General features: G+C 47.2%; 1 protein-coding gene across 1 annotated transcript in view; it reads right to left on the minus strand.

Moving 5' to 3' along the window:
- plb1 (phospholipase B1) overlaps window positions 1-23,653 on the minus strand; it is a 150,472-nt gene that overhangs the window by 87,301 nt on the left and 39,518 nt on the right. Inside the window, exons 18-24 of the mRNA XM_080193449.1 lie at window positions 22,585-22,643; window positions 18,915-18,988; window positions 15,092-15,135; window positions 12,768-12,876; window positions 11,365-11,416; window positions 8,584-8,664; window positions 4,053-4,118 (exon numbers count right to left, since the gene is read on the minus strand). Of these exons, the coding sequence (XP_080049575.1) occupies window positions 4,053-4,118; window positions 8,584-8,664; window positions 11,365-11,416; window positions 12,768-12,876; window positions 15,092-15,135; window positions 18,915-18,988; window positions 22,585-22,643 (485 nt within the window). The remainder of the gene's footprint in view (window positions 1-4,052; window positions 4,119-8,583; window positions 8,665-11,364; window positions 11,417-12,767; window positions 12,877-15,091; window positions 15,136-18,914; window positions 18,989-22,584; window positions 22,644-23,653) is intronic.

A 23,653-nucleotide genomic window follows, 5' to 3' on the forward strand; every position in this document is an offset into this window, starting at 1 on the left:
TGCACTCCCTCCAAGGCCAAAATATCTTTGCGTAAGTGCAGCGACCAAAACTGCACACAGTACTCCAGCTGCGGCCTCACCAATGCCCTATACAGCTGCAGCAAGACCTCCCTACTTTTATATTCAATCCCCCTCGCTATGAAGGCCAGCATCCCATTCGCCTTCCTGACCACCTGCTGCACCTGCAGGCTGGGTTTTTGCGACTCATGCGCAAGGACCCCGAGATCCCTCTGCACCGTCGCCTGCTGCAGTTTTTCGCCATGTAAGTAATAGTCCTTCCTACCATTATTCCTACCAAAGTGGACCACCTCACACTTGCCAACATTAAATTCCATTTGCCAGTTCCTGGCCCATTCGCCCAGCCTATCTAGATCCTTCTGCAGGCTTTCCACGCCCTCCGCACAATTTGCCGTTCCACCAATCTTGGTGTCATCAGCAAATTTCGACACCATACACTCGGTTCCCTCCTCCAGATCATCTATATAAATGGTAAATAGCTGAGGCCCCAGCACCGACCCCTGGGGCACTCCACTATTCACCATCCGCCAATCCGAATAGCACCCATTGACCCCCACTCTCTGCCTCCTATTTGACAGCCAATACCCTATCCACGCTAACACCCTACCCCCAACTCCATGCCCCCTGACCTTCTGCAATAACCTCTTGCGCAGTTTCCGAGTATCTGCTGCCCACGTCCTTCTCGAGAGTAGAGAACACAGAGACAATTTTCTCCAAAGATTTCAAAGTGCCCAACAGACAGGAAATCAGGAATTTTCCCACATGTTTTCTGGACTAAGTTGCTTGTCATGGGTTTACGGCACTCATACAGAGGCCACCAGGTGATTCATGCCAGTAGGGGGAGGCGGGAGGGGCGGAGCCTAAACCTGCTAGAGAGGCCAGCAGCAGAGTATTCAGGAGGCCATTGGGCATGTGCCTATCTCCAGCATAAAGATGAAGTGATGAAGGAGCAGTGCTCCGAAAGCTCGTGATTCCAAATTAAACCTGTTGGACTTTAACTTGGTATTGTGAGACTTCTCACTGTGTCCAATTAAGTTAAGTTTATTTATTAGTATCACAAGTAGGCTTACATTAACATTGTGATGAAGGTATTGTGAAAATCCCCTAGTTGCCACACTCCAGCGCCTGTTCGGGTAAACTGAAGGAGAATTTAGAATGGCAAATGCACCCAAACAGCACGTCTTTCATACTGTGGGAGGAAACTGAAACACCTGGAGGAAACCCACAGAGACATGGGGAGAACACGCAGACTCCGCACAGACAGTGACCCAAGCTGGGAATCGAACTCAGGTCCCTAGCGGTACCACCATGCCAGCCCACATTCATCAATACTATTCACTCCAGCCACTCCGTGTGGCAGTGAGTTCCACATTCTCACCACTCTCTGGGTGAGGGAGTCTCCTCTGAATTCCCGGTTAAATTTCTGGGTGACGATCTGATATTGATGGCTTCTGGTTACGCTTCTCTCCACACACTTTCTCTGCATCCACTTCATCATTGTAAAGGCCTCTGCATTTTCTTTATTCATGGAGAGAGAGGGAGACCCAGCCCATCTCCGGTACATCGCCATTCCTGCTTTCATCCTTGTCATTTTTTCACTTAGTAAACTTCCAACTTGAAAATCTTTGTCTTGCAGACTTTGCATTCCTCTATATGTTTTACGATACAGCAATCAGACCAGTCCAGAGCCCTCCAGCTTTATTTCTGTCCAAGGTTCAATGCAAATTTAGGATAACTTCCTTATTTTCATCTCTATCCCCCTTGAAATAAACCCTCGTCTTTTAGAAAGCATTTAGACAGTTCCATGGGTAAGATCGGTATAGAGGGATATGGGCCAAACGCGGGCAATTGGGACTATCTCAGGGGTTTAAAAAAGGACAGCATGGACAAGTTGGGCCAAAGGGCCTGTTTCCATGCTGTAAACCTCTGCAACTCTATGACTCGAAGTGCTTATTTGTTTTGTTTATGACCTTGTTAACCTGTGTTGCTGTCGATGGTTGTATTTGCACTTGAAGGTACCTTTGCTCCCCCATCCCAGTTAGATTACAATCCTTTTCTTGAAAGTAAATGCAGCCTCTTCATTTTACGTGTCAAAGTGTAATAATACCTGCTGTTTTCCTCTCCTTTCCAGGTATTCAGTCCTCCTGACTGTTGTTGGACAGTCAGCAATATCGAACACTGGCAAGAGGCACAGTGGTTAGCACTGCTGCCTTAGTGGCAGGGACTTAGGTTCGATTCCAACCTCGGGTCACTGTCTGTGTGGAGTTTGCACGTTCTCCCTGTGTTTGCGTGGGTTTCCTGTGGGTGCTCCGGTTTCCTCCCACAGTCTGAAAGACGTGCTGGTTAGGGGCGTTGGCCATGCTAAACTCTCCCTCACTGTACCCGAACAGGTGCCGGAGTGTGGCGACTCGGGCATTTTCATAGTAACTTCATTGCAGTGTGAATGTAAGCTTACCTGTGACTAATAAATAAACTTTAACTTTTTCCGTGTGGAGTTTGCTCCCTGTGTCTGTGTGGATTTCTTCTGGGTGCTCTGGTTTCCTCCCACGCTCCAAAGACGTGCATTTTAGGTGGATTGGCCACGCTAAATTGCCCCTTAGTGTCAGAGGGGCTAACAGGGGAAATACATGGGGTTATGGGATTGTGGTCAGTGCAAACCTAATGGGCTGAATGGCCTCCCTTTGCAGTAGGATTCTATGATTGTACAGTGGTGGCCAGGGCTGGATCTAACATTTCTACGGCTGTGCCCCATGCTTTCAATTCTGATACCCGGCACCAGGGTTTTAGTCTGCGTGGCTGGACCTGGACAGAGGGCACCACTCTGAATGTGCCCAATCTGGGAGGCACAGCAGGCCAAGCGGGAAGCCCTTACTTCAGATTCACTGTCTGTGCCAGAGGAGTGGGTAGGAAATGATCAAGCACTTTGTTCTGTTATGCTGTGAATGTAAAACTTCAATCAGTGGCAAATGAAAGAATAATCAGTCACTACATACACTATGTTTCCCTTACCTCAGATATGCAGCTCAAAACAGGGCCCTCAGCCCAACCAGCTCATATCTGCTCATATCTCTTTACCTGCCAACATCCTTGGGGTTACCATTGACCAGAAACTCAACTGGACTCACTACAAAAACACAATGGCTACAAGAGCAGGTCAGAGGCTAGGAATACTGCAGTGAGTAACTCACCCCCTGACTCCCCAAAGCCTGTCCACCATCTACAAGGCACAATCAGGAGTGTGATGGAAAACTCCCCACTTGTCTGGCTGGGTGTAGCTCCAACAACACTCAAAAAGCAGTTCCCTTGATTGGCCATCCTCAAACATCCACTCCCCCCACCACCAACGCTCAGAAGTAGCAGTGTATCTATCAACAAGGTGCACTGCAGCAATTCACCAAAGACAGCACCTTCCAAACACACAAACACATCCATCTAGAAGGATATGGGCTGCAGATACATGGGAACACCACCACCTGCAAGTTTCCATCCAAGCCACTCACCATCCTGACTTGGAAATACGTTGCCATTCCTTCACAGTCACTGAGTCAAAATCCTGGAATTCCCTCCCTAACGGGTCAACCCACAGAACATGGATTACAGCGATTCAAGAAGGTGGCTCATCACTACCTTCTCAAGGGCAACTAGGGATGGGCAATAAATTACAGTCATAGCTAGGGTGTAGAGAAAGATCAATTTATTGCGAGTAAGTCAGTTCAAAAATCTGATGGTAGTGGGGAAGAAGCTGTTCTTGGGTCAGTTGGTATGTGACTTCAGACTTTTGTATCTGTTCCACTGGGTGCTCCAGTTTCCTCCCACAGTCCGAAAGATGTGCTGGTTCGATATGTTGGCTAAATTCTCTCCGGTGTACCCAAACAGGCGTTGGAGTGTGGCGACTAGGGGATTTTCACAGTAACTTCATTGCAGTGTGAATGTAAGCCTATTCATGACACTAATAAGTAAGCTGACTGGATGAACTTAATGCCAATCAGCCAAAAGGACAAAGTCACAACATGTAAAGTATTTGTTACACTGACCTCACTGTGTAGAACATCCAGTGCTTGTTGTATGCCGTTAACAAAGTTATCTGGAGAGTATTCATCCTACGGATTTGAAAAGAATAAAAAAATTATTACTCCGTAACAGAAATTGTACCGTGCCTTGTTGCGATAAAGCGTCTTGTACTTTGCCACTTAATGAATTACTTTAAAACTTGGTGACCGTTAGTAAGAAGGCAAGCATCATGTTGTACACAGCAAGATCCCACAACGTGGGCAGGTTTTCCCCAGGCGGTCACTCACTGCAATTCCAAGCTAATCAGAGAAAAATACCTGCCTGGATTTACTTGTCACGTCGGCTACGAATTAACCCTCTTTGTTTTTAAACTCACAAGAAAACCTGCTGCTGGAATTACTTAATTTTACTTAAACCACTGTGAGGGTAAGAAAATGTACACATCTCACATGCACTTCAGCAACTGACAATCGTAAATCACATTCCGCCCATAATATTTCCCAATTCAATAATATTCTTCCTGCCAAAATGGAAAAAAATCACATTTTCCCACATTATACTCCACCTCCCAAATTTTCACGCACTCAGTTAACATTCCTATATCTTTGAGTGGGATTCTCCCCAAAAAATTCAAAATGTCGAATTCACGAGAAAATTGGAATAAATCCCCCTGGTCTTTCAGTGGGATTTTCAAAATGAATCTCCCACTGCAGAGTTCAAGGTGTGAATCTCATTAACAATTAATGAATGGGGTCTGTTCCCGCTGGAGGGGCCGGCAGCATAGTGCTGAGTGGGCCACTGTACATGCTGATCTGTCAGTGCCAGGACCAGCGCATGTGCAGTAGCCCCGCACTGCCAAGCTCCCGATCACTAGCACACTCGATTGTTGGTCAGATCCATGACCCCTCATCGCTGCCACTCCAACCCCAACTGGACTCCAACTGGACATGTGCAGGCCAGCCTCAACCCCCGTCCAGCCCCTCCTTACCCCCCATCCCCAGCCCACCTCAATACCCCCCACCTCCCCAGAGTCCCAATCTCCCAATTCCCACCTCGCTTCGCCAGCAACCCCTACCATCCTCCCTCCCAGTCCCGCCCCCCCCCACCTCACTGCAGGCCCAAATCCCCCCCAATCCCTGCGTTCCGCCTGAAATCCCCGGCCTCCCCCTCCCTCCTTGGCTAGCCCCAATCGCTGGCCTCCCTCTCTCTGTGACCGCTGACTGCAGAGTGGCAGTGGGCCCCGCATCCCCATCGATTCCACCCCCCCCAACCCCGCCCCCCCGCTCTCCCCCCCCCCCCCCCCCCCCAAAAGGCTCTGCCCCCATTGGCACTGCTTGATTCCTGGTGAGCATTACCGAGGTGCCCTCTTGGGCATTCCCACTTTGTCCCTTGGTCAGCACCAGGGAGCCAGGCTGGCACTGCCGAGCTGGCAATGCCTGGGGGGCAAATTCCCCCCCCCCTTACCTCCGACCTCTTAGGTGGCCTCCATGGTCCCCCTTCACTACAGCGGGGTCAGGCCTCCAGCTCCCCACAAGTGGGAAGTTACTGTAAATCCCACTGGAGTGAATCATTCCTGGTGGGGTGGTGAGGGGAAGGGGCAGACCATCAAAGGCCAAGAGACTTCAGCCCTGGGCCCGCAAATGATATTGAAATGGTAATTTAAATAATTTATGTAGTTCCATGCCGATTATTGGCATGGAGCCAATGGCTGAAGACGTGCAGAGACCATGGTGCCAAGCAGGGCACCCGCTACATGCCATCCATTGAGTCTCCCACAATGCTGCATTGTTAAAGAAGTACAGCATCCTGGGAGAATCATCCCCCCCCCGCCAATGTCCTCTTCACAATTTCTCACCTAGATATCTTCACCAGGTCAGCAAACATAGCAACCGTGGATTCGCTCCATTCATCCAAATTATTGATATAAATAATAAACCGTTGCGACCTCAGCACTGATCCCTGCAGCACTTCACTCATTACATCTTGCCAGCCCAAAAATGACTCATTTACCCCTACGCTCTGCTATAGCCAATCAATCCCGTGCTCAGGATGATACGTTACCCATGCACCATGAGATATTATTTTCTGTAGTAACCTTTGATATGACACCTTGTCAAATACCTTTTGGAAATCCCAGTACAACACATCCGCAGGTTCCCATCTATCCAAATTGCTTGTTACCTCTCAAAGACCATTAGTAAATTAGCCAATTGCAATTTATCTTTTGGGAAAACCATGTAGACTCTCCCTGATTTAATTAGAATATTCCAAGTTCCCTGCTGTCTTTTCGCATACATTCTAGCAGTTTCCCCACCACAGATGTTAGACTAACTGGCCTGTAGCTTCCTGACTCCCTCCTTTTTGAATACATTCATTACTTTCCAATTTGGTGGGGCTTTTCCAGAATATCATAGAATCCCTACAGTGCATCAGGAGGCCCATCACGTCTGCATCGACCACAATCCCACCCAGGCCCTATCCTCACAACCCCATGATTTACCTTAGCTAGACCCCTAACACTAAGGGGCAATTTAGTATGGTCAATCTACCTAACCCGCACATCTTTGGACAGTGGGAGGAAACCGGAGCACTCGGAGGAAACCCACACAGACATGGGGAGAATGTGCAGACTCCACACAGACAGTGACCTGAGCCGGGAAATGAACCCGGGCCCCTGGCGCTGTGAGGCAGCAGTGCTAACTACTGTGCCACCCATTTAAAGGGATATTTAAGGGATAATAGTTTAAAGGGTTATATTTAAAGTTTATTTAATAGCATCACAGGTAGGCTTACATTAACACTGCAATGATGTTACTATGAAAATCCTCTAGTCGCCACACTCCAGCGCCTGTTTGGGTAAACGCAGGGAGAATTTAGTGTGGCCAATGCACCCTAACCCGTCCGTCTTTCGGACTGTGGGAGGAAATTGGAGCACCCTAGGAAACCCATGCAGACACAGGGAGAACATGTAGACTCTGCACAGACAGTGACCCAGGAATCAAACCCGGGTCCCTGGTGCTGTGAGGCAGCAGTGCTAACCACTGTGTCACTGTGGGATATGGGGGAAAGGCAGGATTAGAATATTGAATTTGATGATCAGCCATGTTCAAAATGAATGGCAGATCAGGCTCCAAGGGCCGAATGGCCTACTCCTGCAACTATTTTCTATGGTAGAGACGTTTACTATTTCACAAATGCACAATCATGGCACTTTGACCAGGATATCTACAGCTGTCCTGTAATACAAGTTTACCAAGTGCATTGTTCTCCATCGTCAAGGTGACAAGCTGGTTAACCAGGGGCCTATATCCCTTTGTGGAAGATTAGTGAGTTTTTCCTGTGTCTTGGCCAACATTCACCCATCGACCAACATGACCAAGAACAGGTTAACTGGTCACTCATCTGATTCTGGGATCTTGTTGTGCACATTGTGTGGGAAGTCACTTCGGACCGAGGTAAGGAGAAATTTCTTTACATTAAAGGATGTGAATCTTCGGAATTCTCTATTCCAGAGGGTGTAGAAGCTCAGCCATTCAGTATATTTAAGGTAGAGATTGACAGATTTCTGAATAACACTTAATAAAGGGTTATGGGGATAGTAGCTGTAAAAGGCATTGAAGTGCCCAATCAGCCATGACTGTATTGAATGACGGAGCAGGCTTGATGGGCTGAATGGTCGACTCCTGTTACCAAATTGGCAACTGCCTTTAGTTACAGCAACAGTGATTAGCCTATGCAGCAATATGGAACATCCCAAAGATGTGAGGTGTGCAGTATAAATGCAATTCTTGCTTTGCTACATTTGTGAGCATTCGAATCGCTCTGTCATAACCTAATCTGTCTATACAGTGGGTGAAAATCACACGGTGGCACAGTGTTTAGCTGCTGCCTCACAGCAGCAGAGACCCAGGTTCGGTTCCTAGCTTGGGTCACTGTCTGTGTGGAGTCTGTACATTCTCCCTGTGTCTGCGTGGATTTCCTCCAGGTGCTCCAGTTTCTTCCCACAGTCCAAAGGCATGCTGGTTAGGTGGATTGGCCATGCTAAATTTTCCCTCAGTGTACCCGAACAGGCACCGGAGTGTGGCTACTGGGGGATTTTCACAGCAACTTCATCACAATGTGAATGTAAGCCTACTTCAGACAAATAAATAAACTTTAAACTTTTAAACTTTAGAATCTCTCTGAATATATTTCATCCCATGGAGCTGTTCCATAGCATGTTGGCCACAGGAATATAAAGTTAGACATCTCACAACACCAGGTTAAAGTCCAACAGGTTTATTTGGAATCACAAACTTTCAGAGTACTGCTCCTTCATCTGGTGCTCCGAAAGCATGTGCTTCCAAATAAACCTGTTGGACTTTAACCTGGTGTTGTGAGACTCCTTACTGTGCCCCACCCCAGTCCAACGCCGGCATCTCCACATCACAGGGATATGGAGGGGAGAGAAGAGAGATAAATGAGAGAAAAAGTACTGTTCAGTATAGCCAAGTGAGGAAAGAGACACTACGCTCTAGAGAAGGTTCAATGTACGTCTGTATTAATATCACCTACAGGATTCTGGCAAAATTTGCAGAGATCATTCCCGCCAATAAACAAGGTGATAATCTTCCAATCTTCTTGAAAATTGATCCTCTGTTGAAACATAATTACACATTCATTAGCAACTCACTTCCAATCTCTCGTGCGACTCCCTGAGTATCTCCCTGTCTGTGTCTCTCACTGATCACTTCCCCACCACCCCGCTGACCACTTCACCCTCTACATTCAACTCTCTATCTATCTTCCATCCCAGTACTCATAGCCCCCGGTATTCTATTGCCCACTAGGGTTGTCCAAGTCTCCTCGTGTCTCCAGGAAACTAAAATAATAATGCTCAGTGGCTCAGGGGTAATCTTACAGATGTCTATGAAATAATGAGGGGCACAGATCAGCTAGATAGTCAACATCTTTTTCCAAAGGTAGGGGAGTGTAAAACTAGAGGGCATAGGTTTAAGGTGAGGGGGAGACATACAAGTGTCCAGAGAGACAATTCTCTCGCACAGAGGGTGGTGAGTGTCTGGAACGAGCTGCCAGAGGTAGTAGTAGAGGTGGGTACAATTTTGTCTTTTAAAAAGCATTTAGACAGTTACATGGGTAAGATGGGTATAGAGGGATATGGGCCAAATGTAGGCAATTGGGACTAGCTTAGTGGTTAAAAAAAGGGCAGTATGGACAAGTTGGGTAGAAGGACCTGTTTCCATGCTGTAAGCCTCTATGACTCTATTATCAGTCCACATTTTTGTGATTGGTCAGTTGATTTGAAGGGCGCACGGGGAACATACGGAGGACATATGGTGTGGGTGTGGTGTTGGGGATGGTGGTGACAAAGTGTAGCGGGAGGTTAAGGTGATATTGGAGGGACATGAGAGGGAACAGCAGGGGAGTGTGCAGAGGTGAGAGCCGCATCATTAGAATGGGTATACATTCATGGGAGGGTGAAATGAGGGATGGGAATGGAATAGGAAGAAGGGGTGGGATAGGGGGATGGGATGAGGATTATATTGGGGGGGTTAGAAAGGAATGGGATGGATATGGCATAAGGCGGAATGGGATAGGATGGAATTGGAGGTGTGAGGTCTCATTATGGAATCTATCCGGGAAGTATTGGGGAAACCAGCCACCCATTGGATCACTGTCTAAATCGCTCCTTACTTTCCAATTTGGTTGCTGCATCCCCCTGATTGCTGCCTATCAACCTGTGTATATTCACAGCCTCTACTCACCAGCCGTGTCCCTCGACTTGGCTAATTTAGTCTTTATACAGAAATATAGTCAGGGATCCCAATTCGGGATACCGGGAGGAATTCTTCACTGGTCCCCTTGGCGGGATCTTCCGCTCTTGCCAATGGTGACCCCCTGTGGCAGGTTCCCCGGCAGCAGGAGCTGGGGGGTGGTGGATGGGGAGTGGGGGGGGGGGGGGGGGGGTGGCGGGGAATGGGGAGGGGGGAGTGGGGTTTGGTGAGGGGATTGGATGTGAATAACAAGAGACCTTGATGTCAGCAGCTGAACCGGAAAATCCTTTAACTGGTCAATGGCAGACCACCTCCTCCACTGCAGACTGGAAATCCCACCCACTCTGTATTACCTGAACACTGCACATTTACGTTGTGTACATATCTTTATAACTGGAGGGAAAATTGACAACACCAGAGTGGACGAGGGGAAGCTTGAGCAAATCTCTATTAGTCTCAACCCATGGATGGTATTTACCATCTTCCAGAGGATTCCAACAGCAGGAAGAGATGGAAACCTTCAGCCCAAGTATCACACAGTTAAAAGCAGAGCAAAGCTCTTCTATAATCTCGGCATCTTTTGATTGATTTGATTTATTATCGTCACATATATTGGGATACAGTGAAAAGTATTGTTTCTTGGGTGCTATGCGGAGAGAGCAAGTCCATCACTCAAACCAGCCTCCCATCCATTGACTCTGTCTACACTTCCCACTGCCTCAGTAAAAGCAGCCAGCATAATTAAGGAACCCACACACCCCGAACATTCTCTCTTTCACCTTCTTCCGTCGGGAATAAGATAAAGTCTGAGATCACATACTAACTAATTCAAGAACAACTTCTTCCCTGCTGCTGCCAGACTTTTGGATGGACTTACCTCACATAAGGCTGCTCTGTCCACATAGCGCGCAAGAAATTCATTGGGGAGAAGGAGAAGAGATGGTGCAGAATGTAGTGTTACAGCTAGCGCGCAGAGAAGCATCAACTAAATGCGAGGTGAGTCCATTCAAAAGTCTGACAGCAGCAGGGAAGAAGTTGTTCTTGAGTCGGTTAGTATGTGATCTCAGACTTTATCTTTTTTCCGTTGGAAGAAGGTGAAAGAGAGAATGTCCAGAGCGCGTGGGGTCCTTAATTATACTGGCTGCTTTGCTGAGGCACGGGGAATGTAGACAGAGTCAATGGATGGGAGGCTGGTTTGCGTGATGGATTGGGCTACGTTCACAACCTAAAGTAGTTTCTTGCAGTTTTGGGTAGAGCAGGAGCCATCCCAAGGTGTGATACGACCAGAAAGAATGCTTTCTATGGTGCATCTGTAAAAATTGGTGAGTGTCATAGCGGACAAGCCAAATTTCCTCAGTCTTCTGAGAAAATAGTGTCTTAGCCCTGACTTGAGGAAACTGTTTCCACATTAGCCCCAACACCCATTGCCCGAGTAAGACTGTGTGCCAACCTGATGGCAGGGACTTGGGCAAAGCATGGCATGCTGCTCTCACAATTATGGGGCAGCTTTGTATAAACCTGAAGATGTGGGGGTTAATATTAATAAGATCAGAATCATTACCGAATCATTTTTCATCAGCTTCACCAGTTTCTGGACTTGGACCAGTAACTCCCTGCGAAATGTAGGGGAACAAAAGAAGATGCAATCAGCAAACTGCTTTGTTAAACAGGCTTTACTCAACTGGTGGAGACTGGATATTGTGATTAACTTGCTTGCAGTCTTTAATGGATTTAATAGATTTTCTTTCTGTTCCTTTTTGTAAAGTGGTGAGGAAGACATTGGTCTTGTAAATACTGGCCGGAATTCCCTGGCCGTTCACTCCGACGGGATTTACAGGTCCCACTGGCAGCGCACCCCCTCCCGCGGGTTTCTCACCGGCACGGGGTGACATCAATGGGAATTCCTATCGTCAGCAGCGGGAACGGAGAATCCCGCTGCCACCTCCCACCATCGGGAATCTTGCCTGTGACCTACATTACCAGTGACAACCGTTAATTGGCATTCTCCCCAGAGGGATGACTGTTACGTTTTGTTGCCCTAGAGAGGAAGTGCCTAAGTTCACTATCACAAACAGAATATGTCTGCACACTATGACGTGCTGGTTTTAAGATCTGGAATGAGTGAGTCATTTTCTCCATCATGTACACTCCTTCACCTGGCCACTTTCCGAAGGTGGGACAACCAACCATGTGCAGAAACGTCTATGGAATCTCTCAGATTTACCGTATGACACAAAAGCTATTTCAACTCCAGGATGTTGTGATGAAGTTTTTGTTTATTAGTGTCAGAAGTAAGCTTACATTAATGGCAAAGTGGTTAGCACGGCTAAATCACAGCGCCAGGGATCCGAGTTCAATTCCAGCCCCAGCTCACTGCCTGTGTGGATCTGCACATTCTCCCCGTGTCTGCGTGGGTTTCTTCCGAATGCTCTGGTTTCCTCCCACAGTCTAAAGATGTGTGGGTTAGCTGGATTGGCCATGCTAAATTGCCCCTTTGTGTCGGGGGCCTAGCTAGGGTAAATGTATGGGATTGTGGGAATAGTGCCTGGATAGGATTGTGATCGATGCAGACTCAGTGGGCCGAATGGCCTCCTTCTGCACGGTAAAGATTCTATGATTCTATGAACACTGTAATGAAGTTACTGTGAAAATCCCTTAGTCGCCACACTCTGGCGCCTTTTTGGGTGCACTGAGGGAGAATTTAGCGTGGCCAATGCACTCTAACCAGCACGTCTTTCAGGCTATGGGAGGAAATCGGAGCACCAGGGGAAACCCACGCAGACACGGGGAGAATGTGCAACCTCCACACAAACAGTGACCCACGCTGGGAATCGAACCTGTGTTCTTGGTGCTGTGAGGCAGCAGTGCCAAACACTGTGCCACTGTGCCACCCCTAGTGGGTGTAATAATATGGGGATGACGAGGCCAGACGTCCATGTAAAAAGTCAAAGATTTTGGACATACGCAGCAGTGGCGCCTGCGACAGCCTGATTCAAGAAAGACTGGGGGGTGTCTTGACGACCAGTACCAGTGGAATGCCCAACCAACGAAGGGTTAAATTCACGGAGAACATCTGGAAAAATATTAAAGTACAAAATCCAAGTCAAATGTACACTCCAAAGAGATTTAAACCTCAAAGTTTCCTACACCTGATAGAGGCATGAACAGGAGGCATTGGGAGAGGGGGGGTTATTTTCCTCCTTGATTGACTTTGGGTGGGTGGGAAAGATGGAGCATGCACAGAATCCAACAGGAATCCCAAAACGTTGGGGGAATTTCCTGCTGAGATAATCCCCATGCCCCCCCACCCCCATTCCCCCATCTATGATATAATGGGCAAAAGGCCCATGGCTGGGAACCCCATTACCTTTCATTTAAACATCAGCAGCGAGCTTCCACATTGTATCATCCCCTCACATAAGAAACTTACTGCCCCCCCCACCAAAATATCTGGACTAACAGTTAAGTCCCCAGTGGGGATGGAGTCATGATGCCTGGGCAGTGCCCTGCATCATGCCCCCGGCACTGCCTAAGGGTACTGCTGAGGGGGATGGCGGGGGTTCTTCCACTGGGGAGGTTTGGCACGGGAGGGTTTCCCTGGAGCGGATTCCAGGGATTGCAGGGATGGGTTCCTTGCCCGTGGGTGGAAGGGTGTTCGTTTTCCATAGGGGGAAGATAGAATCATGGAGTCATAGAAGTTTACAGCCTGGAAAAAGGCCCAGCTTGTCCATGTCGCTCACTTTTTACCACTAAGCTACTCCCAAAAGCCCGCGTTTGGTCCACATCCCTCTATAACCATCTTACCCATGTAACTATCTAAATGCTCTTTGAAAGATAAAATTGTTCCCGCCTCTATTACTACCTCTGGCAGCTTGTTCCAGGCACTCATCACCCTTTGTGTGAAAAAATCCCTCTAGATCCTTTTGTATCTCCTCTCTCACCTTAAACCTATGCCCTCTAGTTTTAGATTTCCCTACCTTTGGGAAAAGATATTGACTATCTAGCTGATCTGTGCCCCTCAGTATTTTACAGACCTCTATAAGATCACTCTCAGCCTCCTACACTCCAGAGAAAAAAGTCCCAGTCTATCCAGCCTCTCCATATCACTCAATCCATCAAGTCCCAGTAGCATCCTAGTAAATCTTTTCTGCACTCTTTCTAGTTTAATCCTTTTATTTTTATTGTTATTTGTTCCTTATCAGGGTGCCATTTACACCAATCTGTCAGAGGCCGGATTTACTGGTGGGGCCGGCTCATTCAGAACCTGCCCACGATCATGATGTCATGGGACCCGCCTCCAGAACTTCCTTGAGCTACACATCGCTCTTTCCACCTGAGTTAACACAAAGTCAACAAAAGAGAAAATCTGCCTATTGAGTTGTTGAATCAATTGTGGAACTGTAAATGGACGAAGTTGGCATACAACTTCACCTACAGATACCTGCTGAGCCCCAGATAGGAATACCACGCCAACCTGCATATTTGCTCTCAGGATTTGGATGACTCTGCCATATGGAGACATCCCCCATGATCCTGAGTTGGTTTTTAGAACTTACAGAATTATAGAATCTCAACAGTGCAGAGGAGGCTATTTGGCCCATCGAGTCTGCACCAACCCTCTGACAGAGCATCCTACACAAGCCCCATTCCCACAACCCCGTATCAGCGTGGGTTTCCTCCGGGTGCTCTGGTTTCCTCCCACAGTCTGAAAGACGTGCTGATTAGATGCATTGACCCAAACAAGTGACGGAGTGTGGTGGCAAGGGAAATTTCACAGTAACTTCATTGCAGTGTTAATGTAAGCCTTACTTGTATCTGATAAATAAACCTTAACCCCACACATTTAATCCAATTCACCTACACATCTTGGGACACTAAGGGGCAATTTAGCGTGGCCAATCCACCTAACCTGCACATCTTTGCATTGTGGGAGGAAACCAGAGCACCCGGAGGAAACCCATGAGGACATGGGAAGAATGTGAAAACTCTACACAGTCATCCCAGGCCGGAATTGAACCTGGGTCCCTGGAGCTGTGAGGCAGCAGAGCTAATGGGTTGCCAGAGGTTCTGGCTACTACTGGAGAGCAAAACATCAGGTGAGAATCACATTGACTTGTCGTCTCCACTCTTGCCCTGTCCTTACGACCTCTGGGGACCCCTCCCAGGGCAGGCCAAGTATCATCCAGAGCCTTCAGCCAGGACTATCAATGGTCCCAGGCATTGAGATTGAGGCAAGAGACAAAGAGAAATCTGAGGTAAATAATACTGATAAAACCTGTGCTACTTACTGGTCAATGTGGTGACAGTTGTTACATTCGCATCTCCCCCGATGCTGTGGGACACAAAAGGTAGATGTTTATGTCTCTGTGTTTCCAAATGCAGTGTAATTCACACACTGATCATGTAATGGAACGCTGGGATAGAAATCAGTGTACCTCTTATCATGTTTAAATTAGATGTAAAGCGTAACAATTTATCAATCAATTCCTCCATGCCCTCACTCCATTCTATCTCTGTGATCTCCATGAAGCCTCACAACTCTCTGAGATCTCTCTGCCCCTTCAATCCTGGCCTCTTCCGCATTTCCAGCCTCCATTACCTCCAACACTGTCTTCAACTACCTAGAGTCCAAGCTCTGGAATTCAGTTTCTAACCTCTCCCCCTCCCTCTTCCCTCTTCAGACGTTCATCGAATTAGCCCGAAGTCAGTTGGCAGCATTCAGAGGAGGTAATGGCTGAGTGATATTATGGCTAGACTATTAATCCGGAAATGCAGCTAATGTTCTGGGGGCCTGGGTTTGAATCTCACCATGGACAAAATATCTGGAATTAAGAATCTACTGATGCCCATGAAACCATTGTCAATTGTCGGAAAAACCCACTTGGAAAACTAATGTCCTTTAGGGAAGGAAATCTGCCGTCCTTACCTGGACTGGCCTACATGTGACACCAGAGTCAACTGCCCCAAGGTGACTAGGGGTGGGCAAAACAGCGACACCCATGTCCTGTGAATAAAAAAAACTCACCCAACTGTGTCAGAAGGCTGTGGGTTCGAGTCCCAGTCTAGAGACACAGGCACAGTGCAGTACTGAAGGAATGCTGGACAGTTGAAGGTACCATTTTCCAGATGCAACATTAACCTGTCTGCTCCCTCAGACGTACAGAGAAAGATCCCATGGCATTATTCCCTGCTACTCCAGCCAATATCTACCCAACAATTAATGTCCTTGAAACAGATTCATTGTTTGCCATCATGATGAATGATAATTAAGGACCCCACGTGTCCCAGATATTCTCCCTTCCATCTTGGAGATTTTCACAGTACCTTCATCGCAGTGTGAATGTAAGCTTACTTGTGATTAATAAATAAATTTTACTTGTTCCACCAGGAAAAAGATACAAAAATCTGAGGTCACGTACCAACTGAACAGCTTCTTCTCTGCTGACATCAGACTTCCGAATGGACCTACCTCTTTTAAGTTAATCTTTTGCTACACTGTAGCTATGACTGTAACACTACATTCTGCAACCTTTAAGAACATAAGAAATAGGAGCAGGAGTAGGCCATCTAGCCCTTTGAGCCTGCCCCGCCATTCAATAAAATCATGGCTGATCTTGTAGTGGTTCAGTTCCACTTACCTGCCTGCTCCCTATAACCCATAATTCCCTTATCGATCAGTAGTCTATCTACCTGTGACTTACACACATTCAACGAGGTAGCCTCCACCACTTCAATGGGCAGAGAATTACTTTCCTTTCCTTCTCTATGAACAGTATGCATTGTCTGTATAGCGCACAGGAAACAATACTTTTCACTATATACTAATACACGTGACAATAATAAATCAAATCAAAAAATTGTCTGCTGCATTTTCTACATTACAACTGGGATTGTATGTGAAATATGCTTATGAAGCACTTGGGAAGATACTGAGGTTGTAAAAGATGCGATATAAATTTTGTTCTAATCTACCACTTTGACCAAATTTCTGGTGACCTGTCCTAATACCTTCCTCTTTGGCTTGTGCTGGCTTCTGTCTGACTGCAATTCTAATGTGTCCTTTATGATATTAAACACACTACATCATGCAAGTTACTGTTGATTGTATCAAGGCCAGGGTGCCTGAAGCTCTTAAAAAGAGAATATTTCTCTTGACTAGGGATTCAGAGATTGAGTAAGATGTGCTTCAAGCCAGATGGGATTCATCAGGAATGAGCATTTACCATAGGAACACAGGTAAGGAGTAGGCCATTCAGCCCATTGAGCCTGTTCCTTCATTCAACTCGACCATGTCTGATCATCCACTATTTCCCCATATTATCCCCTATCCCTTTAGGTATTTGGTATTTAGAAATCAGTCAATCTTTGCTTCAAACATACTCAGTGACTGAACATCCACCTCCCTCTGGCATAGAAAACTCTGAAGATTCACACCATTTGAATAAAAAACATTCCTCACCTTGGTCCTAAGTGGCTTCCTCCTTATTTTGAAATTGTGTCCCCGGTTCCTGATTCTCCAACCAGGGGAAAAATCTTACCTCCAATTAGTTTCTTTTTAAGTTTATTTATTAGTGTCACAAATAAGGCTTACATTGATACTGTAATGATGTTACTGTGGAAATCCCCTAGTCACCACACTCCGGCACCTGTTTGGGTACACTGAGGGAGAATTTAGCATGGACAATGCACCTAACCAGCGCATCTTTCAGACTGTAGGAGGAAACTAGATGCCCAGAGGAAACCCACACAGATACAGGGAGAACATGCAAACTCCACACAGAGAATGACCCAAGCCGGGAATCAAACCCAGGTCCCTAGTGCTGTGAGACAGCAGTGCTAATCTTTGCCACCATGCCACCCCCACCCTGGCTACTCCTTAAAGTATTTTGTAGGTTTTAAAGAGACCACCTCTCATTCTTTGAAATTCTAGAGAATATAGGCCCAGTTTCCCAAATCTCTCTTCATAAGACAGTCCCGCCATCCCTGGAACACATCTGGTGAATCTTTGTTGCACTCTCTCTACATTATCCTTCCTAAGGTAAAGGGACACTGTACTAATGCAGTCTAATCTAGGTTCTATAGAATTGAGGCAAGACTTTGCTTCCCCTACGCTCAAATCCTCTTGCGATTAAGGTTAATGTTCCATTAACCTTCCTAATTACTGCAACTGTATGTTAGCTTTTAGTGATTTGATGATGAGTACAGCCAGGTGCCTTTGCTCATATACTCTTTCTACTAATCTCTTACCACTTAAGGAAAATTCTATGCAATTGTTTCTCCTACCAGAATGGACAATCTCACATTCACGCACATCATATTCCATCTGCCTTGTTCTTGCCCACACATCCAAATCATTAATGTATATAAGTAGTGGACATAGGGATGACATGGTGGCACAGTGATTAGCACTGCTGCCTCGCAGTGCCAGGGACCCGGGTTTGATTCCTGGCTTGGGTCACTGTCTGTTTACTCGTTCTCCCTGTGTCTGTGTGAGTTTCCTCCGGGTGCTCCAGTTTCGTCCCAAAGATGTGCAGGTTAGGTTGACTGGCCATGCTAAATTGTCACGTAGATCAGGGGGACTGGCAGGGTCAATATGTGGGGCGACAGGGATAGGGGCTGGGTGGGTTTGTAGTTGGTGCAGACTCGATGGGCCGAATGGCCTCCTTCTGCACTGTAGGGATTCTATGATAACAATAGGGGCCCAAGTTCTGATCCTTGTTGTACTCACTCACCATACGGTTCCAACGCAAGACTGACACGTTATTCCTACTCTCAGCTTTCTGCCTGTTTACCAATCATTAATCCATGCCATTCCATCCCTTCTAATTCATGTGCTCTAATTTTGCTAACCAAACTCTTGAATGGGGTGAGGTTTACCGGAAGCCTTCTGAAAATCCAACTGTACTCCCCCTATCAACTCCCCTTGCTTAATTATTTTAGTAACATCCTCAGAAAGCTCCCAACAGGTTTGTCAAGCACTCTGCCCCATTTATAAATCCACATTGAACCATTGATATACAACATCACTTAGGAAAGATTAGCAATAAAACATAGAATGTCAGGGCTTTACTCATCAAACTGAAGAGAAAGGGGGTAGGAAAAGTTACTAACCTCCAAGAAAGTCCCCTGTACTGAGTGAGAACGTCCAAAAGATTGTTGGGTTTTGACCCTGCTCCATTAGCTGACTGTAGCATGGGTAAAAATCACAATGATCAAAATCGATGCTGGAGATATTCGTAACAATTTACAATGTCAGCTTGATTGATTCAATGCCTCAGCTAGCAAGATGATCGGTGCACGCTGTGGTCACCGATTAGAGATTACGTTCCAACAAAGGCATTGTTCCTGCCTGAGCTTTTCTGCTAGGTTGCCTAGGAAACGTAGACATGGGAGCATAGGGGACTTCCTGCTGGTCACTGCCCAACACCAGCATGGTGGCGCAGTGGTTAGCACCACTGCCTCACAGCGCCAGGGACCCGGGTTCGATTCCAGCCTTGGGTCACTGTCTGTGTGGAATCTGCATGTTCTCCCCGTGTTTGCCTGTGTTGCCTTTGGTTGCTCCGGTTTCCTCCCATACAACGTAGGTTAGGAGGATTAATGGGGTAAAGACGTGGGGTTACAGAGATAGGGCCAGGGTTGGACGTTCTGTCAGAGAGTCAGTGCAGACTCAATGGGCTGAATGGCCTCCTTCTGCACTGTGAAGATTCTATGATTCTTTGAAATAGGCGTTTAGCCTCAGCTTAATACAGAACCTGGCAGCTCACTGAAACCTATATGTATCTTGGAGGGTTTGGATAATGACAGACTCTTTCATTGGGTTTCAGAATCTACAGAGGAGGCTATCTGGCCCATCTGCACCAAACATCTTACCAAGGCCCGGCTTGGGTCACTGTCTGTGTGAGCTTCCTCCGGGTGCTCCAGTTTCCTCCCACAGTCCAAAGATGTGCAGGTTAGGTTGACTGGCCATGCCAAATTATCACTTAGATCGGGGGACTGGCAGAGTCAATATGTGGGGCTATGGGGATAGGGCTGGCTGGGTTTGTGGTTAGTGCAGACTCGATGGGCTGAACGGCCTCCTTCTGCACCGTAAGGATTCTATGGTAACAATGGGGGCTCACTCTATCCCTATAACACCACACATTCACCACGGCTAATCCATCCAACCTACACATCTTGGGACACTAAGGGGCAGTTTAGCACAGCCAATCCACCTAACTTGCATATGTTTGGACATGGGAGGAAACAGGAGCACCTGAAGGATACTCATGCAGGCACAGGGGGAATGTACACAAGGCTGGAATCGAACCTGGTACCCTGGCATTGTGAGGCAGAGGTGCTAACCACTGTGCCACCCAGTGGGACAGAGCCTTGAGATTGGCTATTTAGGACTCAGATGAGGAGAATTTTTTTTACTCAGAAGGTTATAAATCTTTGGAATTCTCTACCCCAGGAAGCCTTGGCTGATCAACAATTGAGTATAGTCAAAATTGTGATCGATAGACATTTGGACGAGGAGGGTGTGGTAGTGTGACCGCTTTAAGGGGACAATCTCTGAGGGCCGATGATCAGGCCGGACCCTATGGAGAGGCACTGCAGGAAGTGAGTCAATTGCCTGCAAGGGAACACGTTCTGGGTCGGGAGGAATCCCAGTTGGAGCCAGAGAGGTTTGTGTATTACAGTTCTGTCAGACCCCTGTCTTAGAATTGTGGAGTCATGCAGTGCAGAAGAGGCCATTCGGCCCATGGAGCCCACGCTGACTCATTAGAAACACCTGAACTCCCCACCTAATCCCACCTGCCAGCGCTTGGCCCATAGCCCTGAATCTTTTAAAATCATAGAACTCCTACAGTGCAGGAGGAGGTCATTCGGCCCATTGAGTCTGCACCAACTGCAATCCCCATGTATGTACCCCCATTTATGTTGGTATCCTAACCTCTAACCGTTCGTCAGCTCAAGAATGGAATGGCAGAGTTTCAAAAGGTGGAATTGGATGAGTACGTGAGGGAGAAAGAAATAGAAAGCTGTGTAACCGGGTGAGGGAGAGCGAGGGCAGAGTAATCCCTGGCCCCTTTCTCAAAATTAAAGTAATTCATGTCAGCTGAAAATAAACTTCTACAAAACAACAGGCCTTAAAGACAAAACTCCTCGTTTTGAAGCTAAATTCAACTTTAAAGTTTTATATTATCAGTTATGGCTCTTTCCACCATCTTGTTTTTGTTCAAGTGGGCGATGGAGCCAGGGAAATGATTTATTTTCCTTTGAGGGATGTGGGCATCGCTGGCTGGCCAGCATTCATTGCCCATCCCTAGTTGCCCTTGAGAAGGTAGCGGTGAGCTGCCTTCTTGAATCGTTGCAGTCCATGTGATGTAGGTACACCCAGGATGCTGTTAGGGACAGAGTTCCAGGATATTGACCCAGCGACTGCGAAGGAACGGCGATGTACTTCCAAGACAGGATAGTGAGTGGCTTAGAGGGGAACCTCCAGGTGATGGTGTTCCCATATATCTGCTGCCCGCATCTCTCTAGATGGAAGTGGGTTTAGAAAGTGCTGCCCAACGAACCTTGGTGATTTCCTGTGGGGCATCTTGTAGTTGGTACATATGGCTGCCACTGTGTTCGGAGGTGGAGGGAGTGTAGATGAGGTGCCAATCAAGAGGGCTGCTTTGTCCTGGATGGTGTCGCGCCTCTTAAATGTTGAAGTTGCACACAGCCAGGAAAGTGGAGAGAATTCCATCACACGCTGGCCTTGTGCCTTTTAGATGGTGGACAGGCTTTGGGGAGTCAGGAGGTGAGTTACTTGCTGCAAGAGTCCTAGCCTTGGACCTGCTCTTGTAACCACTGTGTTTATGTGACTAGTCCAGTTCAGTTTCTGGTCAATAGTAACCCCCAGGCTGTTGATAATGGGGGATTTAACGATGATAATGGCATTGAATGTCATGGGACAATGGTTGGATTCTCTCTTGTTGGAGATGGTCATTGCCTGGCACTTGTCTGGCAGGAATGTTATTTGTCAGCCCAAGACTGGATATTGTCCAGATCTTGCTGCATTTGGACATGGATTGTTTCAGTATCTGGGGAGTCACAAATAGTGCTGAACATTGTTCAGTGAACATCCCCACTCCTGACCTTACAACAGAAGGAAGGTCATTGATGAAGAGCTGAGGACAGTAGAGCCTACGGTACTATCCTGAGAGATTTGGACCAAACTTAAATTATCACCAGTCTCTGGCTCTGATGTCCAACTTAACAAGTAGCAGTTGGCGGATCAAATCCCCAGAACTTTTGAAGGATGGCTGGTAGTTTCAAGAATTATCTGGCAAGCCTGAAGGATGCTCTGGTGGCTGCAAACAATTGGTTCTGTAAAATGAGTCTTGTAAATCTCATGCAAACCAGGAAAACCTGGGCAGCACGGTGGCACAATGGTTAGCACTGCTGCCTCACAGCACCAGGGACACGGGTTCGATTCCTGGCTTGGGTCACTGTCTATCTAGAGTCTACATGTTCTCCCAAAGTCTGCATGGGTTTCCTCTGAGTGCTCTGGTTTCCTCCCACGGTCCAAAGATGTGCAGGTCAAATTGATTGGCCATGCCAAATTGCCCTTTAGTGTCAGGGCAATTAGCAGGGTATAGGGCCTGGGGGGGATTGTTGTTAGTACAGGTTCGATGGGCCGAATGGCCTCTTTCTGCACTGTATGGATTCTATGATCCCGCGAACCCCGCAAAATAATTTTCTTTCCTCTGGACAATGAAATAAAATTCAAAGAAACAGCATGCAGACTCACCGTGACGGAGTCTCCAACTGCACCAATCACCTTTATGTCTGCAGGTCTGAGCTGGTGGACTAGTGGACAAAGAAAAGGGCATGCGTGAGATTAAACCAAACACTTGAAGCCAGTAACAGAGGAGCATTAACCACAAAAAAACAATTGCATCCATCCAGTTCCTGAACATGTTCACAGCTAAGGATTTCTTTGGGATAAACACTGGTAATAGCTTAGAAACAGCGGAAATTATTCCAAATTTCTTGTGGGCTATGAGGTGAAGACATCAGAATGGGGCTCATGACCGAGCCGTGTACTGGCTCCAATGAACCATAGAATCCTGCCATTGCAGAAGGAGGCCATTCAGCCCATCGAGTCTGCACCGACCACAATCCCATCCAGTCCTTTTCCTCATAACTCCATGCATTTATCCTGCTAACCCCCGACACCTAACCGGCACATCTTTGCAGTTTGGGTGGAAACTGGAGTACCCAGAGTAAACCCACATAGACACAGAGAAAATATGCAAACTCCACACAGACAGTAACCCAAGGCTGGTATTGAACCCACAGCTGTGAGGGCGTGGGGCAGCAGTGCTAACCACAGTGCCACCATGCCACCATTTTTAATGGCTTCTTCCAACTGACTACAAATGAACAGATACGGGGAAGGGCACAGAGGATATTAGTGTCTTGGGGGATTAGCGGAATAAATATGTGGGGAAACGGGGATCGGGCCTGGGCAACAATGGTCTGTTGGAGAGTAGGTGGGAAATTAGGGTGGCACAGTGGTTAGCACTGCTGCCACATAAGTAGATAAGGTTGTTAAGAAGGCATATGGTGTCTTGGCGTTTATTGGCAGGGGGATTGAATTTAGGAGTCGCAGCGTCATGTTGCAACTGTACACAACTCTGGTGCGGCCGCACTTGGAGTATTGTGTGCAGTTCTCGTCCCCACATTACAGGAAGGATGTGGAGGCTTTGGAGAGGGTGCAGAGGAGGTTTACCAGGATGTTGCCTGGTATGGAGGGGAGGTCCTATGAGGAGAGACTGAGGGATTTGGGGTTGTTTTCGCTGGAAAGAAGGCGGCTA

Source organism: Carcharhinus amblyrhynchos, chromosome 7 (genome assembly GCF_965287045.1).
Source record: "Carcharhinus amblyrhynchos chromosome 7, sCarAmb.v2.hapA, whole genome shotgun sequence".
NCBI classification, from domain to species: Eukaryota; Metazoa; Chordata; class Chondrichthyes; order Carcharhiniformes; family Carcharhinidae; genus Carcharhinus; species Carcharhinus amblyrhynchos.